Here is a 15469-nt window from a genome sequence, read left to right on the forward strand (position 1 = left end):
CCCACTTTTTAAACTGGTTCCCACTATGTTCAACCACACAAATTCCTGGAAAAATGAGGATAGAGTCCATGGAAGAGAGTTTTCTTTATGTGATGCTTACATACTTGGACAAATTTGGACTACTCTACCAACCAAATGAGTTATGTGACCAAGCCAGCCATATAAGAATGTCCAAATTACCTGTTAAATCAGGGTAGCACTTATGATATAAATGTGTCTAAACTAAATATCTGGAACACTTATGATTTCACAAATGCGTATGAATTTAACAATTTTCTATTCAAAACTTTAAGATGGTCATTAAATTGTGTTTACTTAGGGAACAAAGGTCTTTCACCTAATCTCATCTTTCCCAAGACACTACAAGGAACCATACAGCCAAATCCAGTTTTAGACTTTTGAACACATTTTGACATAATAAACAGATATTTAAATGTACTTACCCCAAAAGAGAATAAAAACTATACTAATAAAAATGGCCTAGAATAGTAACTACCACTGAATAAGCAACTCAATAAAACTACCTATAAAAAGATAGTGTTTAAAATTTACTATTAAGTAGAATGCTCTCCTCTAGTTAATATCAAACATATGAGGTTATACCATTTAGATCTTCTTAAAATAATACACTCTCAAATATGCTTGCAATAAGCAGATTCAAGGTTTCTTTGATTATAAAGTTCGGAGAGACTGATTTTATGTAGACAGTTCTAATTACCTAATAAATCAGTGAGAATCAAGTTTTTTAAAATATTAATGTAAGTAATCTTTTGGCTGATATTATTTTTTCAGGATTAATAAGAAGACATGTAAAATAACAGGAAATTAGAAACATATTATTTTAGTATTCTCATTCCCTTCAACATTACAAGGACATAAACATTAATGTAACAAAGTAGATATTTCCTTAAATCACCTTAGTCTAATGCAGAGCTCCACAAAATATCTTAGAATATTTTGTGAATATGTTCCTCAGAATCCTAGTATCCTTTGAAATACTAACAGATGTCCCACAGAGAAAAGGTTGGTTGATTTCTCTATTACAGGAACACGGAGGGCACTTAAAATTAAATGCGCATTGTAAACTTCCCAAAGAGTATTACAGTTACACAGCTTCCCAATTTTATTTAATCAGAAGTCTTCTTTCAAACATCTATTAAACCTATTGGAGACTAGTGCTGAACAAAACTCAATTTGAGAGACGGAATAGCAGCAGAACCCTTTACACTACTTGGACAGACAAAATGGAGACCAGAAACTTAAAATAAATATTACAGTTATAACAACTAAGAAATAATTCAATAAAGAAAACATTAGGATGAAAAGCTGTTTTAAAAAACTATATAGGCAATTTTTAGCACTTATTTAAAAATTAGTCTGCTATCAATCATGCTGAAAAATAACCAAAGTTATATATAGATGTTATAATGATACATTAACTAAGTGGCAACTCCATTCTTACTTAATTTTAAATATTACTCTCATGTTAATTTATTTAAATATGGAGATAAAACAATTCAGAAACTGGGTGTTTCAGACGAAGTTAAGAAACAAACAAAAAAACCTCTGATTTTTAACAGAATTTCATACTTACTGATCTGAAATTAAATACCAAGTGTTAACCACAGTGAATACACCTAACTATTGTGGCTCAGTAAACACAATATGTAATAAGCAAAACACATAACCATCAATGCTGTGTATGAAGGTAAGTATATGTGTGTACATATGTGTGCATGTAGTCAAGTATGTTTGTGTATGTATGTATAAATAGCCAATAAGGCAAATATACTAAGACCACTGGTAAGAGTAAAAAAATAAAATTTTACAAGAGTTCAACTTAAATTAAGGCCAAATATTGTAATAGTCTGAACAACATTTTATAATGCTTCTTTTAACTAGATATTTATAATCCACATTTATACTGAATTCTTTTTAAAACACATAGCACTAACAAAATACACAATGGCAAGCAGTGATATAACACTAAATTTAGATGTTATATGATGATTTCTGCAGTTCAAGAAGTGTAGGTTGTAAGTTTGAATTCAGAAAATAAAGGGAAATCACTTACCTCTAACTAAAGTTCTCTGAAGGTAGTATCCTCCTTAGAACCCCTATCTTGGGTAGTCTCACCTGCTGTAATTTCCCTCAAGACACTCCAGCAAAATCTAGGAAGTTTTAGGTTCCCTTCTGCAAGCCCTATTAGCGCATGTGTGTATAAACCTGCTTACATCCTGCTTCATAGATGTAATTTTCAATTTCCACTGAATAATCACCACCACCATCATCCATATATCAATGTAGGATAGAACTGGAGAATTCCATTCAGAAATGTGACTTTTTCCACTTCTCCAAAATATCCTCCAATTCACTTCACTGCTGTGTCTGTAACGTACTGAGGAGAGTGGTAACAATTCAGCAGGCAAATAATGAAAAAGGTTCAGCTATTTTTTTATAGCTGAATACTCAAGTATTATATTTGCTGAATACTCAAATATTATATTCCAACTTAACACAAATAAAACTTCCTCAAAATTCAATGAATATGTAAGAAAAAACTAACATATACATGAAAAATCTTACATAAAAATATTTTCATAAATAAAGTAGAAAAAACAGTGTACATCACTTGGGACTACTGAACACTTCCCTAGTACATTTCCTTAAAGAAATGCCAAAGTTTTAAAATGAGTTAGGAAATAATTCACTGAAAGATAAATCTTAACAATTTTTATGTCTCTGACAAAAACTGACAAAATAAAGTAAAAACAAAACAAAAATGAAAAATAAAACTAGCCACTCAAGCCAAGGCCAATCTCATATACCTAGAATGGCAGTTTACAAGGGTATTATTAAGTACTTAACAGAATTTTTCAAATCTGTTCAGGAAGCTGACTGAATCACTGAATCACTGAATCGTACACCTGTAACTTACATAATATTGTGCAGTAACTATACTTCAATAAAAAGAAAAACACTGGAGAAGGCAATGGCACCCCACTCCAGTACTCTTGCCTGGAAAATCCCATGGACGGAGGAGCCTGGTTGGCTACAGTCCATGGGGTCGCTAAGAGTCAGACATGACTGAGCGACTTCACTTTCACTTTTCACTTTCATGCATTGGAGAAGGAAATGGCAACCCACTCCAGTATTCTTGCCTGGAGAATCCCAGGGATGGGGGAGCCTGGTGGGCTGCCATCTATGGGGCCGCATAGAGTCGGACACGACTGAAGCGCCTTAGCAGCAGCAGCAGCAGCAGGATGGCTAGATTAAATACAGGATCACCAGTGTAATTTAAATTTCAAATAAACAAACACATTTCTATCAAAAAATAAATAAATAAATAAATAAAAAGAAAAACGTGCACTTAAAAAAAGCAAAGGAGGCCAAATCGTCCCCTGTCTTGGAAAGTTACTGTGAATTCCCACTGACTGACCCCATAACTTCTTGCTGTTACTGCCTGACAGTCATATAAAAATAGGAGAAAAAAGCAAAGGGTATCAATTGTCCTAGAGACTACTAAATCACAGTTGAAATGCTATTTTAGAGGCTAAAATATGGACTAGTTTTAAGAACATTGATTTTACCTGCAAGCCACCATCAGCCTGACTGCAGCATAAGTAAGATCATCATGATGAAATTTGACTTTTTCAGATATCTTAGCTGTGAAAGTTTTCCCTGACTCATAATAGGTTTGAATGAATGTTTCTAAATTCTAATTTTAAATGTCAATTTAACTCCTTCCATGACTCTCCTTTTGTATAAGCAATTAAATACACAAATGTAAGGATAAAATACAATAATAAAATTACCAAAAAGCAGTTAAAAACAGAGAACAAAAGGAGAAATGAGAAAATCTTAATCATCCAATTTGATGATATATAAATAAGCTAATTATATATAATTCTGATTCTTCAAATTATCTGTGCTTATAAAATGCCTGGGTCATTTTAAAATTAAATTTTAAAAGAGGAATACTTTTTCAAACAATATGGTCTGTGTTTGTCTTAATAACTAGAGGTTATTCTTCTCACAAAAGTATATGGAACAAAACAGCACTCTCAAAACAAAAAAGTACTGCCAAAAAAAAGTAACAACAGCAGTATTTATAGGAAATTCCCTGGCAGTCCAGCAGTTAGGACTCTGCACTCTCACTGCCAAGGGCCCAGTCAGTCCCTGACTGGTAGAACTAAGACCCCACAAGCCACCTAGCAAGGCCCCCCAAAAATAAATGTTAAAAAGTAGCATTTATAAAATAGACAGTTTATAGAGGTTTAAAAAAAGATAAAGTGAAATAATCTAGTCACTTCTACAAAAGAGTAAAAGATTGAGCCATGAGGCAGTACATTTGTATATACTGCTTCTCTTAAACATGCACTATTAGGACTCACTGAAGGGTCAAAAATCTTCTAGATCTTGCTAGTTTAAATGCAGGAATGACTAACGACCCAAGAAGGTGTGTCTAGGATGATACTTACCTTAGGATATATTATATCACTGTGCTATTATGTATTCTGTGTATGGATACACAAGCAGTCAGCTGAAAGGTACACACCACACTAGCAAACGCCTGGCTGGACCCATAAGGCCGGATGACCAATGGAATATCAAGGTATGTGTCGATTCTCCAACCCTCATAGCCACATTCCAGACATCTCACGTAGTCCTTCAGCTTGCCTTGGTACAGTTCATTTATAAGATCAGCCTAGAAATAAGAACATTTGAATTTTTAAAGGGTTCCTTTAAAATTAGTTAATACTTTATGCCTTTGAGAATGAGTTTCAAAAGGATATTGATTCTTACTGTTGAAGTTTTAGAAAGCTTTAAGATTTATATAATCTAAAATTCTATAGGAAAAAAAAAATCAAAGCTTAACAAAGACAAAATAAGAATGTGCAAAAATGAACTATTTCAATTCTCATATCACTAAAAATCCCACTATTAAAATGTTTTGTTGAAATTAGTTATCAACTAACTTTACTACTAAGCCCCATATTATATTTAATTAGGATGGGAATACATCACAATCCATCATTTTAGGCATATTGACAATCACACAGCTAAATAACTGGCTCTATAGCTTTACATATACACATCACTATTTTCACAATAATATGTTCTGATTTCTAAAATCATATCCTCTATCTCAAGATACAAATAAAACTTTTTTCAGTCATACACATAAAATAATTTGAAGAGAAAATGTACTGTACTTTAAACAAATATAAATTTAAAAAGAAACCTTAAACTCCATCTCCCTCAATATATCCTCACCTAGAAAGAATGAATCTCTCACCTACTCCCCAAACTTAAGTCAACTGGGGGCTTCTTTGACCCAAAGGAGATAGGTAACTCTCTAAGTAAGGACCCTCCGTGTGAATGTCTTGCCTCAAGATTCCTGTACCAAAACTTGGGAACTCAGAAAGAATGCCCCAGCTGGTCTTAATAAAATTGTTGACCCACAAACAGACCTACGAAAAGAAACATCCCCTAATACCATCTGCATAAGGTTACAAAAATACAATCCTATAGATTATGTAAAGAATCTAGATCACTAAATAAATGTAAATTTTTTCCAATATTTAAGTAAGAATAGGTTAAGAAGGAAATCATAGTTTGCCTCTTTCATAAATTTATACCTCTTCAAGTATTGAGGATTTATAAGCCTTCAAACTAGGATCCACCATAACTGTCTACGTTAATATTGTTTGTTTAATGAAGCCTTCTTCATTAACCTGCTCCAGCTATATCTGATTGTCTTCTCTGAGAGGGCATTTCTAAGTGTTTCAATCCAGCGTTTTTCAAAGAGTTTTGCTAGCAACCCACAGTAAAAAAATAATTTACATTGCAACCTAGTACATATAACTGTAACAAAAGTGGCATAAAACAATACTTACCCTTACTATGTGGTGCTTCTCTTATATCTATTTTATTCCTTTTTGAAAAAAAAAAAAAGTGCTGTGTAGATTCACTAAATTAATCTCATAAATGAATGGACTGCAGTCTAGTTTGAAAAACTCTAGTCCGAGCCATCAGACAGTACATCCTTTGGGCTACCCTCCAGACTCCTCTTTTGGCCTCCAATGATCTTTTATCACTACACTTAGCATAAACCCGCCTCGGTAATGAGTCCTGAGCCTCATTTAGTTCAGCCTTAGGCCTCATTCCAATGATATATCTAAAGTTCTCCCACTTTTAATCTGTTCCTCCTTCCACTGGATTTAAGAATAGGGTCAGATTAACAAGGATCCTAAGTGTGAAAGGGCTTCCCTGGTGGCTCAACTGGTTAAGAATCCACCTGTAATGTGGGAAACCTGGGTTTGATCCCTGGGTTGGAAAGATCCCCTGGAGAAGGCAATGGGTACCCACTCCAGTATTCTGGCCTGGAGAATTCCAAGAAATGTATATAATCCTTGGGGTTGCAAAGAGTCAGACATGACTGAGCATCTCTCACTAAGTGTGAAAAGCATGAATATACCTCACTGGTCAAAAAGGTAATGCTAGATGAATATACTTTACAATGTACACTTTATGTGTTACAGATTAAGACACTGAATTTACTTAGCATCTATCTGAAATACTGTTCAAAAATCACCCCTAACACACACACACACACACACACACACACGAATTACATAGTTTTCAAGGCAATGGCACCCCACTCCAGTACTCTTGCCTTGGAAATCCCATGGATGGAGGAGCCTGGTAGGCTACAGTCCATGGGGGTCACTAAGAGTTGGACACAACTGAGTGACTTCACTTTCACTTTTCTCTTTCATGCACTGGAGAAGGAAATGGGAACCCACTCCAGTGTTCTTGCCTAGAGAACCCCAGGGACAGGGGAGCCTGGTGGGCTGCCGTCTCTAGGGTCGCACAGAGTCGGACACGACTGAAGTGACTTACCAGCAGCAGCTAAAAAGAGACCATCTAGGTCACAGGGCCCAACCTCCTTAAAGATGAGGAAACTCTCAGTACTTTAACAACTGGGCTAATGCCCAAGTTTTAAAACATTCCAATAAAATAAAGTCACTTTAAGGAATTAATAATTTATTAGAATATACTCTCAACTTGAGAGATAAATTACCTGTTCTGTTTGTTTCCATTTCTGTTCCAAAGCATCAAACATGACTCTGCACAGTTCTTGTACATCATGCTGCTGCCAAGCTATTTTAAGATAAAATTTAATTGAAAAGAGCTATTAACTTAGTATAATGAAATATTAGTTTGTTGTTTAAAAGCAAATTGTCAGAAATACGGGAAAATCTACACAAAATAATGCTAGATTTAAAAAGAACACAAAATATATATTAGAATCATAAAAAGGCAATCATGAAAAAGAACCAAGAGAGCTCAACATTTTATAAGCAGCATAGGCTTTATGGTGCTACAATATTTGCCATTTTTATTACTTTTCACTGTAGAGTCGAGAAATATGTTAATAAAAATCTAAGCTAACACATTAAAAAAAATTTAGTTTAAGTACATAAAAATAGAGTATAACCAAACTTATTTTACAAGATAGTTTTAATGGATCAAAAACTTATGCCTCGGAGCTTAAATTTTAAAAACAAGCTATTTTTAAACACCAACCAAAAAGCAATGAAAAGGTAAAGTAAAGATGTTGATATGTTGTTTATAATACAGTCTCTCAAGTTCCTTTGACTATTGCAAATACTTATCATTACAAGAGAATTAGTACCCTCACTACTATCCCATCCAAAGCTCCTTGTAACATCTGTGGTTTCAATTGCTCTCTTTTTGCTGGTTTGTAACAAAACAAAAAGCCTCTGAAGTTGGTATGGGATACTTGTCACTGGATCTTCTTCAGATTCTTCAAATTCCCACCTATTGGAATGAAATGTTTGAGAATTATTCATAACATATTTTTATTCTTTAGAGCATAACTAACATTAAGACCATAACAAACGTAAATTTTTAACTCTGGGGATTTTACAGAGCTTGGGTATTAACTAAAGCAATTAATATCTAAAGAAATATTCTAATTCATAAATTTAGAAAGCAATTTAGGCAACATGAATAAAAGGCAAAGGTTATTTAAGAGTAATCGCTGAACGTGAATCTGGTCAAGATTCTTGTCCCAATTATTAACTCACAGATAATAGAGGTAACAAAATATTAAATGACACTATGGCATTTGACCATCAAAATCCAAACTGTGGAAAACTATAGGACAAATGCCATCCGTTTTTGATACACATATATATTTCCAAGGAATAAATTGCAATGTGGAAAAAGATCAAAGGGAATAAAAAATAGATTAAATAGGTTAAAAGACTTGTCAATTTCAATACACAGATCTTGTTTGGATCCTGCTTTGAATTGTTTAAAAAAGATATTATGAAGCAATCAGGGAAATTTTAGCAGTGACCTAAGATATAATTTACAGGTGATATGGTTAGGTATGTGCTTCCAAATAATCAGAATGGGGGATTATAGACGAAAATGACTGATCCTGAGTTGATAATATCCAAAGTTGGGTGATGGGTACAGAGCAATTCATTATACCATTTCACTGTTTATTTTAGTATGCTGGAAATTTTCCATAATTCATGCTCAAATACCTAAAGTGGTAGGTTCTTTCTGGCTGCTACAGAATAAGTGAAGAGAATAAACAAACGGAACTCTATCTTTCATGCTAGTCCTATCCTGTCTGTAGTCCAACAAAGTCCAGCCTTTTAAGGGAGCCATCCTTTCTTTAGTTCTACATGATGAACTTACTCATTTTTGCTCTTGAAAGTCCTCCTGTCTATAACGTCCTCTTAATCTTCTCTACCTGGCCAAACCATACCTATCTTCATGATGACCTCAAGTTCTACTTGCTCTGCTAAATAAGCCACTTCTCCAAGTTTCGTTAATCTCTCTTCTCTCTAAACTCTCATGGCATTAAGTCATCCTTAAATGTTATTTCAACTACTTTAAAAAATACATATATTACTACTGTGAAGAGATCTGTGAATTACTTAAGAACAAAGACCTTATTTCTAACTTTATCTATCAAGCACCCACATATAAACACTGGGTAACAAATACCTGCTGAATGAAAAACATGTCAATTTTTTCAAGTAAATTCAGATGAGCTTACATATGAATTTAATGGTAATATAATGTTGTTTGTAATATCAAAAGTTCCAAAACTACTTTAGATACTGTATTTATTTAGTACTTTATTACTGTAAATATTTACAGTAATTACAATGGTGTTTCTCAGAAGTAACACAAAAAGGAGGAAAAAAATCAGTTTATCTGTACTTTAAAATGTCAAAAAATAAAAGTTATGGATATTGTAAAGAAATATACAAGAGTGTATTACATGTATTATAATAGGATACTCATAAAAACAAATGTCTGACTTTAGGGTTTATTTAAATATGGATATATACAAACATATATACACATAGTCTTTTAAAATACACACACATATAAAACACAGAACAGTTGCATTATAGTTTAATTAAAAACAAAATTTGCAAGTTTAAAAAGGCAACTTTGTTTCTTAAACTGAGATGTGGAGGAAAAAAAGAATATGGTTTGCTCCATATCTACTCCAAAAGTAGATAACATACTTCTTCATAAAGGCATTCAAGCTAAAAGCAAGGGAAGCTTAAATATAATAATTTATCTTAAACATAAATCTTATCAATTTTATCCTGTTGCTGTCTATACATTTCTGATTCTCTCTCCCCACAAATTTTTCATATGCCTGCCTCTCATAAAATCCTTTTCTTATTTACTATTCAAGGTATGTTTTAAGAAGTGAGAAATGCCCCAAACTTAACAAAGAAATGCAAGAAGGTAAATAGATTTAATTAGTTAAAAGTTGTATTTCATTCTTAAATCAATTTTATTGATAGAATTTTTTTGAATACTCACTTATATAATGCATTCCTAAATTCAGGAGTCATAAAAAGTGTTTGCAAAAGGCTATTCAAATAGCAAGTCATTGCTTGGTTTACTAATCCCACATATCCTTAAAAAAACAAATACATAAATATAAATCAGCATTTATGTAAAAAAATTAACAAAAAGAAAACTTAACAAGAATTTAATACACAGTAAAAATTAAGAGATTAAGGTTATAATTGGAAATTATTTCAATGTTTTTCGATAATACCTAAAAAAGACATTTTGGTCAATATATGCACTATGTAAACTTTATTTCTCAGAGAAAGTCAGGATCTCCGGACATGCTGTTGTATGTCCAGAGATATACATAGACATTACATAGCATTTAATAAAATTTTAAGAGTTACATTTAATACAGTATTTTGTGACAGAAATAAATCTTTGTTCCCCAAATCTAGTGTATTAAAATGGAAAAAGTATATACATATTCACTTTAAATATCATATACACCCAAAATATGAAGACAGTACTGAACCAGTTCACCAGGCCCAGTAAACCAATTTCTACCAATAATCAGTAACATAAGATACAGTCACTGTATACAAACTCAGAGGACTTCCGCTGTTGTACACACCCATGAAGTATGAAACCCTATAGATCAGCACGCCATGCAAAGAGTGGCTATTAAAGTAAGAACAGAACTCAGAGATGGAAGAAGAGAATTGAGAGAAAGGGAAAAGGAAAGGAGTAACTTAGATGCATTCAAAATTCAAATGAACTATTTAAGTACTTAACTTTATATACCTAATTAGAAATGGTTACCACTGTTGAGAATATTTTTGGAACTTCTCCTTTGAAATAGGCTTTAGGCCCAGTTTATGAGGTATGCATACACACACACAAACATATCAGCCTCATCATTTTATTATACCTTATTATTTGAGTAAAATGTGGTAAACACATTGTCTAATAACTAAATTTATTTACTCCCACTTTATACTGAAAGACTTGGTTATCTCAAAAAATTTTAAATCTTTTCTCAATACATGCCAAAGGCATTCACTGACGCTCTCTGAAATACATTTTTCAATTTTCCAAGAACTAACAAAAATATCTTTTGTTAGTAAGATAGTGGCAAACTTTGTAGACAAACGATATTGCTAAGGTGATAGAAAAGATCAACAAATACACAATGACCTTTGATTCAGTTGTGGAAAAGAGGAACAGATTCACACTATCTGCACTTGTACAATTCTAAGAAGAGACCAAGTAGTTGCCTATCTTTTACTCTGGACTAAGGTTCAAGCTTTGATTTCCAATGCCTTCATCTTTAATGAGCACATGTCTATATACTTACTCAACATTGTTATATAATTATAAACTGCTTCAATCCCTAATCAACACGTGCCACCTGAGTTGTTCTTACAGCATACTGTCCTTAATCCTTATTAGAGCTTTTAATTCACTGATCTATAATTGTTTATTTATATATGTTGCCCAACAGTGAGGGGAGTCGTCAAATATAATTTATCTCTCTACCCTACTACTTAGCACAGCAGCAGGTACCCATGAGGGAGAAGGGAATATGACTTACAAGCAACACAAATCTATAAGCTACTTGAACTGATAATGGATTCCTTCCCACAAATAACAGCACTTGAGCAAGGAGGCCCAGTTGTTCTGCACCTGCTCAGCTGCCTGGGATTTCTTCTTTTCCACCTCCTTCCCCAATTCCTCCAGTCAGGGACAACCATTCTACCAGTAGCCTTAAAAGGCAAGTTACTGTCAAGGTACTACTGTCTTTTGTGTACCCTAAGATCAATCATAACCATTTATCTGTGACCTTGTTTCCCTTCCCTGGGCCTAAAAAAGAGTGGCAGGGGGAGGGGTCTAAGGGAAGGAGGGATAATAACAATTTTTCCATTGCTCTTTATTTTACCACTAGCAATAACAATCAAATAGAAATGTATAGTCTTCTGTACTTCATTTAGCACCATATTTAACAGAATGACCAGTGTGTCAAATAAAAGTACTATTATTTTCCAGAAGTATGAAGGCTTTAGTGAGATTAAAAAGATAAAATGCTACAGAACTAATAGGAATCTTCTGTCATTATGGGAACTACTATCAAGTGGGCCCTCTATCTGAAATAGTCATGAGTCAATAAGTATAAGTCAATAAGGGAAGAAAACATAAGAACATATGCCATTCTGTACAGAACAATAACAGAGAGCAAACACAGAAAGAAATCCTGAACAGAACCAATAAGAAATGAGGGAGAACTCTACAAGGCCAAATGAAGTAGAAAGAAACTGGCCAACTCAAAGTAGATATAAAGAAAAGAACTGTTAATGAAACTGGCCAAGGAAAGATATCTCAGATTTAAATGATAGAACACTTCAGTCACCATTAATCACCTGTGAGTCCAATCAGCCTTCAATCCACTCCTTAGTTTTTTAAGTGCCCCCTACTTCCAACCGTCTCCCATTAACAGTAATTGGCCACCAGAAGGAATTAGTAGGCAAGGAGACAAAAAAGAATAAGTCTCCAACCTCACTGAATTATGGAGGGAAGTGTTCCTGCAGTTTTGAGTTGATATCATGAAAGCATTTTTCAATGAAAACATTTTGTGCATTTCAATAAATTCTTAAGCAAAATGCCAAAAGTCACTAACAAACAATTTTTGAACACCAATTCGTTTGGATGTATATAGACTGTTCTAATTCAGAAAGGCAGTACTCCAGAACACTGAAGGAAAATGTACAAGTAGGGAAAACAGCGGAGTAGAACTGTGTGAGGAACAATAGTTGGAAACGAAGACTATGATTACATGGCAATGTATATCAAAGTCCTATAAAAATATTTTGAGTAAATTTCAACTTAGTGATTCAATTTCTAGAAACTTACCCTAAGGAAATAATCATAGATGAAAATTAAAACTTACAATAATGTTCATTATAACATCAGTAATAATTATAGTTTAAATATTTAAATCATATAATGAAACACTACTTTTTAACCATTTGAAACCCATACTAAAATACTACTTAATAATACTGAAAAATGCTCCTCATACATTACGTGAAAAATATATATTAAAACTCTGCTCATAACAATTTCCTTATTTTCTTGAAAGCATTCAGATGAAGGAAAGAAGACAAAAATAAGCAAAATCATTAAAGCAGTTTCTGTTAATTGTACTGTCAGAAATTTCCACTTTCTTCATTTACAATATGACAATGAATATGTATTACATTCATACAATCAGAGAACATTTTTTTTAAAGTATACTTTAGTCTCTAGGAATTTACAGGCATCAGAGAGCTATACATTATTCAGTACAAAGTAGGAGTTCTGTAAATAACTTCTTGCATAAGGACTGAGCTGATTGTCAGAATACACAGCGAAAATTTCAAGAATCCTGACTTGTTAATTCTGGAACTTTCTCAAAGTATTTCAACTATCTTATAAAAATCTAAGGGTATTTATTTAAAACAAAATGCAATTTATCCAGTCTACTCAAGAGTAACTAAATCAGTATTTTGGGAGTAATGCCTCAGAACCTACATTTTTAACAAGTATCCCAAAATGATTTTTAAAGAAATAAAATTTTGAGAATCACTACTCTTGACAGTGTAATGAGAAGCAGCTTTCTTATTTGCTATTATCTGAAATAAAAGATACTTTTGCATTCTCTTTTATTCTTGGTAGTTTGCTGCAAAAAGTTCTATTTATATAAATTGATCGTAAATACCAAACCTGACTAGTTTTTACTATATCCAGAACAAATATGCCATTAAGCCTATACAAATGCTTAGCTGGGAGTAAATTATTCTATATTTCAATTACAAAATATAGTAAGTGGGAAGACTACAGAACACATTAAAACAAAACCTACATGTAATTATATATTTCTCTTTTTATACTAGATGAAAATGAAAGTGAAAGTCACTCAGTCGTGTCCGACTCTTTGCTATCCCATGGACTATACAGTCCATGGAATTCTCTACGCCAGAATACTGGAGTGGGTAGCCATTCCCTTCCCAACCCAGGGATCGAACCTAGGTCACCTGCAATGCAGGCGGATTCTTTACCAGCTGAGCCACCAGGGAAGCCCTTATACTAGATAATTGTGTTATATTTACAATCATTTCTGTTTTGAAATTCTAAGAGTAAACACTCTGAAGCCATACCTAGCATGAAATAACATTAACTAGCTATACAATCAAAAGCAAAATGATATGTAAAATGATTCAGATTACATTTTCAGGCAAGATTACATTTTCAGTCTTATATATAAATAAAAAATTGCATAAATAAAGCAATTCTACTAGCTCAAAAAATTGAAAAAAATTCAAAAATTTGTTAGTTTTAAACATAACATATTCAGAGATAAGCTAGCAGGAATTTTTTAATTACATGATTAATGTCAAACATATGATTAGATTAAAGCAGAACATAACACAGTAGTTCTAATAAAATAAGCCTGACCCATTTGTTTCCACATCAAAGTTATCTCTGTAAATCTACTGTAATCACACAGACAGATATTATACATTCCTTTCCAGAGGAAGTAAACTTCAAAAACTTAAGATTAAATTCAACATAAAAGATTATCAAAAAGAAATGACTTCTTTCAAAATCCAATTTGTTTTTTTACTAAACGGTAGCAGTAACAATAAAGATAAAATAACAAGGAGATGAGGGAAAGGGAAACCATTCTTGTTCTAACTTTGCTTCTGCTCACTAGTGATCTTGTTTTGGGTCTGAGTTTTCTAATCCATAAAATGAGAAGATTAGGTTTAGATTGCTAAAATTATTCTAGGTTTAATGCTCTATGATTTTATGAAAATACAACAATCATAAATCTTACCAGTTTCTGATTTATTCAAAATAGATGAATAGGAGTAGCTTTGGCTGACATAATCACTGGTAGAGCCCACAGAACCTTCTCTTGGAAGTGGACCAATAAATTTGTCATGAACACTGTCATCCCCAGCACTGGAATCCTCCTAAAATATAGCATAACCAATATTTACTGAGTGGTAAATACTGCTAAAACAATGAAAAAAGGCATACTAACTCCTGAGGCAATGAAAAAAAGACAAGGCATTACCAGCACCATCAAGACATTCCCTGACTATTTCCTACAGGAAGGCCTGAAACGTGTCCAATATAAAACACTTTAGAGAAATGCTTATGTCTCCTTCCAAAGTTCTTACTTTCTCAAATTTCTTTAATTCTTTTTCAATTTTGCTTAAATGAGAGAGATTTCTTACTAATCAATCAAAAGTACAGTTATGAACTCCTTGATGACAGAGTTTATCATTTATTTTTCTATCATCTTTGCTAAGTAGGCCTGGAAGGTAGGGAATACTCAATAAGTACTGAATGAAATGGAAAGGTTCCTATTATCTCCAATAACAAACTTCCTATCAATGAGGAAAATGTGCAAAGGGAATAAAGGATATAAAATCAGCACAAGAAACTAACACAGAGTTGAAGAGTAATTACTAAGAATTTTAAAACAAGAATCCCCAAATTAATAGCTAGTTTCCCCAAATTAACAGCTAGTTTAGTTTCAGTGTTACTCAGACTAACC

At 33.0% G+C, this 15469-nt stretch overlaps 1 protein-coding gene across 6 annotated transcripts in view; it reads right to left on the minus strand.

The window, feature by feature from the left end:
• USP47 (ubiquitin specific peptidase 47) overlaps nucleotides 1-15469 on the minus strand; it is a 105712-nt gene that overhangs the window by 48370 nt on the left and 41873 nt on the right. For all 6 annotated transcript variants that reach the window (XM_086340031.1, XM_086340030.1, XM_086340029.1 and 3 more), the window contains 5 exons: nucleotides 14741-14879; nucleotides 9895-9991; nucleotides 7703-7848; nucleotides 7088-7167; nucleotides 4559-4708 (listed from right to left, as the gene is read on the minus strand). In XM_086340031.1, the coding sequence (XP_086196157.1) occupies nucleotides 4559-4708; nucleotides 7088-7167; nucleotides 7703-7848; nucleotides 9895-9991; nucleotides 14741-14879 (612 nt within the window). The remainder of the gene's footprint in view (nucleotides 1-4558; nucleotides 4709-7087; nucleotides 7168-7702; nucleotides 7849-9894; nucleotides 9992-14740; nucleotides 14880-15469) is intronic.

Source organism: Bos grunniens, chromosome 15, assembly GCF_055505025.1.
Source record: "Bos grunniens cultivar Pamir isolate PY7600 chromosome 15, Bosgru_T2T1.0, whole genome shotgun sequence".
Lineage (NCBI taxonomy): Eukaryota > Metazoa > Chordata > Mammalia > Artiodactyla > Bovidae > Bos > Bos grunniens.